The 2,724-nt window shown below is 21.1% G+C and overlaps 1 protein-coding gene across 1 annotated transcript in view; it reads left to right on the top strand.

Moving 5' to 3' along the window:
- The window catches only part of Phum_PHUM213460 (uncharacterized protein), a gene marked incomplete at both ends in the record, with an annotated part of 2,393 nt that extends 605 nt beyond the window's left edge, over positions 1-1,788 (top strand). The window contains 5 exons of the mRNA XM_002425612.1: positions 32-252; positions 481-574; positions 655-967; positions 1,043-1,214; positions 1,750-1,788. Coding sequence (XP_002425657.1) covers positions 32-252; positions 481-574; positions 655-967; positions 1,043-1,214; positions 1,750-1,788 — 839 coding nt within the window. The remainder of the gene's footprint in view (positions 1-31; positions 253-480; positions 575-654; positions 968-1,042; positions 1,215-1,749) is intronic.
- Positions 1,789-2,724: the final 936 nt, after the last annotated feature.

The following is a 2,724-nucleotide window of genomic DNA, read 5'->3' as shown; positions in this document are numbered from 1 at the left end:
GTCGTAATTGCTTTACACTGTATAATTCAAGATCACAGGAATAGAAATTTACATCATTATTTGGTTTATCCAACTAAAAAATTAGGAAAATTACAAAAAGAAAATGGAAGTTTTGGTGATTTAAAATCTTCGGCATTTGCCATACAAGCATTACAATCGACGGATCCAGGTGCACGTCACTGGAATAAAACTTCTGCTATAAATTATGTTAAAATGCAACAAAACGATGATGGTTCGTTTGGAGACGATGACGTGAGTTGAAAAAAATGGAGAAAATAAAAACTAAAAATGTAGAAAATAAAATCAAATGAAAACCTTTTGCTTTGGAAACCATCACTATGTTTAACGACAAAAAAAAAAAAAAAAATCAATCAATAATTTTTAGAATTGATAAATTCGTTATACGTTTGATATCAATCATGTTTTGTAATTTAACTTTTCGTATTATAAAACCAACAAAATTTTTTTTTTTTTTTATAGATTGTATATACGACAATAATGGTTCTTTTGGCATTAGGACCGCAAGGATTAGTCAGCATAAAAGATATAAATTGTCAAAATGAAAAAACTAAAAGTCAGTTAATTAATAATTGGCAGCCATTAAATTAAAAAATCAAAATTTGATACTAATAATGAATTTTTTTTAAATTTCAGATTGGTCCTCTAATCCTCTTACACTTTATTCATCGAGCATGCCCAACAAAATGACAGATAATCTTAACTATAATAATAATAATAATAATAATAATGTAAATAAAACTCAAAATTTACAACTCGAAACGAAAGTGACAAATTTGACAAATTTAAATAAGATCGAAATTAATCCGGATGATATCGTAACAGTATCTTATACATTATGGGTTGGAAGTAACGTAACGGAAATATATAATATTAATATAACGACGGAAAATAACGATACTTTTTACAATGTTATGCAAATGGCCGCTCAAAAAGATAATCATTTTTCGTTAGTAATTTTTTTAAATTAAATTAATTTAACACGAAAAAATTTAAATTTAATTTAATTTTACTTACCTTTAAGGTTTCAATCTACGGAATGGCCCAACGGTCACTACGTCCATACTTTAGCCGGTTATAAAGAAGAACCCATGAGTTATCATTATTGGCTCCTTTATAAACTTCCCATGCCCCCCGATTTAACATTACCACCACCAAATCAATTTGTTGCTCCGGTTGGGGTCGATGAACTTCTCGTCGAAGATGGCGATTTTTTTTTATTCTGGTATAAAAAATTATGAATAAATTATTTGAAAATATTACAAAAATAAAAATTATGCATTACATAATTAAAACAAATATTGTGCTCAGTGTTTTTTTTTTTTTTTTTTAAAGAATTAAGGGGGGGAACCCCCCCCCTCACAAGTTTAGATTTTTTCGACAAGTAGACAAAACTAAAAAAATTATTATTATTATTATTATTTTTTTTTTCCGTAATTTACGATATTTTATTTTGTTAATAAAATAAATAAATAAATTAATTATTTATATTATAAAAAAATTAAAGCGTAAATGTGATACGATTTCCCCGCGATTATTTTAATAAAAAATTACAATTATATTATTATACTAAATTTAAATGCTTACCTCGATATTATTATTATTATTATTATAAATTTAGTAGTAGTAGTATCGTTTTATATAAAAACTACAGTCGGTAAATGAAAATTTAATTTTTAATAACCCACGATAATAATAATAATAATAATAATAATAATGCTAAACAAACAGTATTTATTAACTCAGGTTGATGTTACATTCATGTATTGAGATATTTTCGGTGTGAAAATAATAATAATAATAATTAAATGATTTTGTATGTGAGCTTTGTATATATATATATATATATATATATATATAAAAGCGATTTCAATAATATTCGTGTCAAATAAATAAATAAATAAATAAATTGAATTTATATTATTTGAAATCACTTTTAATAATACATTAAACGTTTGAATATTAAATTTAAAAAAAAAAAAATAATAATAATAATAATAATAATAATTGCAAATTATGGTAAATTTAAAAAAAAAAATGGCTTCAATTAATAATAGTTTATTATTATTTAAAAAAAAAAATCAATTAATTATTATTATTATTTATTTATTTTTTTAATTATTAAATATGTTTTGTTTTTTTTTTTTTTTTTTTTAAAGTAAATTTATTTACAAATATTTTTGATCTCAAAATAAAAAAAAAATAAAAAATTATTTATATAAAGAAATAAATTATTATTAAATATTCTAAAAGTATTATTATTATTATTATTATTATTAATAAATATATTAATAAAAAAAAAAAAAAAAGATGATTTAGTTTTTAATTAAATATTCATTAAGGCTTATTATGTATTATAATTAAATATTGCGCTCAATATACGCTTAACTAATATTTTATTAATATTTTTGTGTGTGAATTTAATAAAGAGCACTTAAAATGATGGTTAAAACAACCGGAAATCAATAATAATAATAATAATATATTAAATTATTTATTTATTATTATTATTATTATTAGGGATAATAAATAAGTTAACGACACTATTATTATTAGACTGAATAAAATGGGGAAAGACTATAATGAGAGATCGAATTGAATAATATTAATAGAATTATATTAAAAAAAAAAAAATTATGTAAATTTTTTAAATATGCTTTTTCAAGTTCCTAGGCAATAATTAAAAATTTTTTTTTTTTAAACGGC

Source organism: Pediculus humanus, genomic scaffold (genome assembly GCF_000006295.1).
Source record: "Pediculus humanus corporis 1103172107561 genomic scaffold, whole genome shotgun sequence".
NCBI classification, from domain to species: domain Eukaryota; kingdom Metazoa; phylum Arthropoda; class Insecta; order Psocodea; family Pediculidae; genus Pediculus; species Pediculus humanus.
The sequence above is the reverse complement of the archived record's forward strand: the minus strand, read 5'-3'. Positions and strand labels throughout refer to the sequence as shown.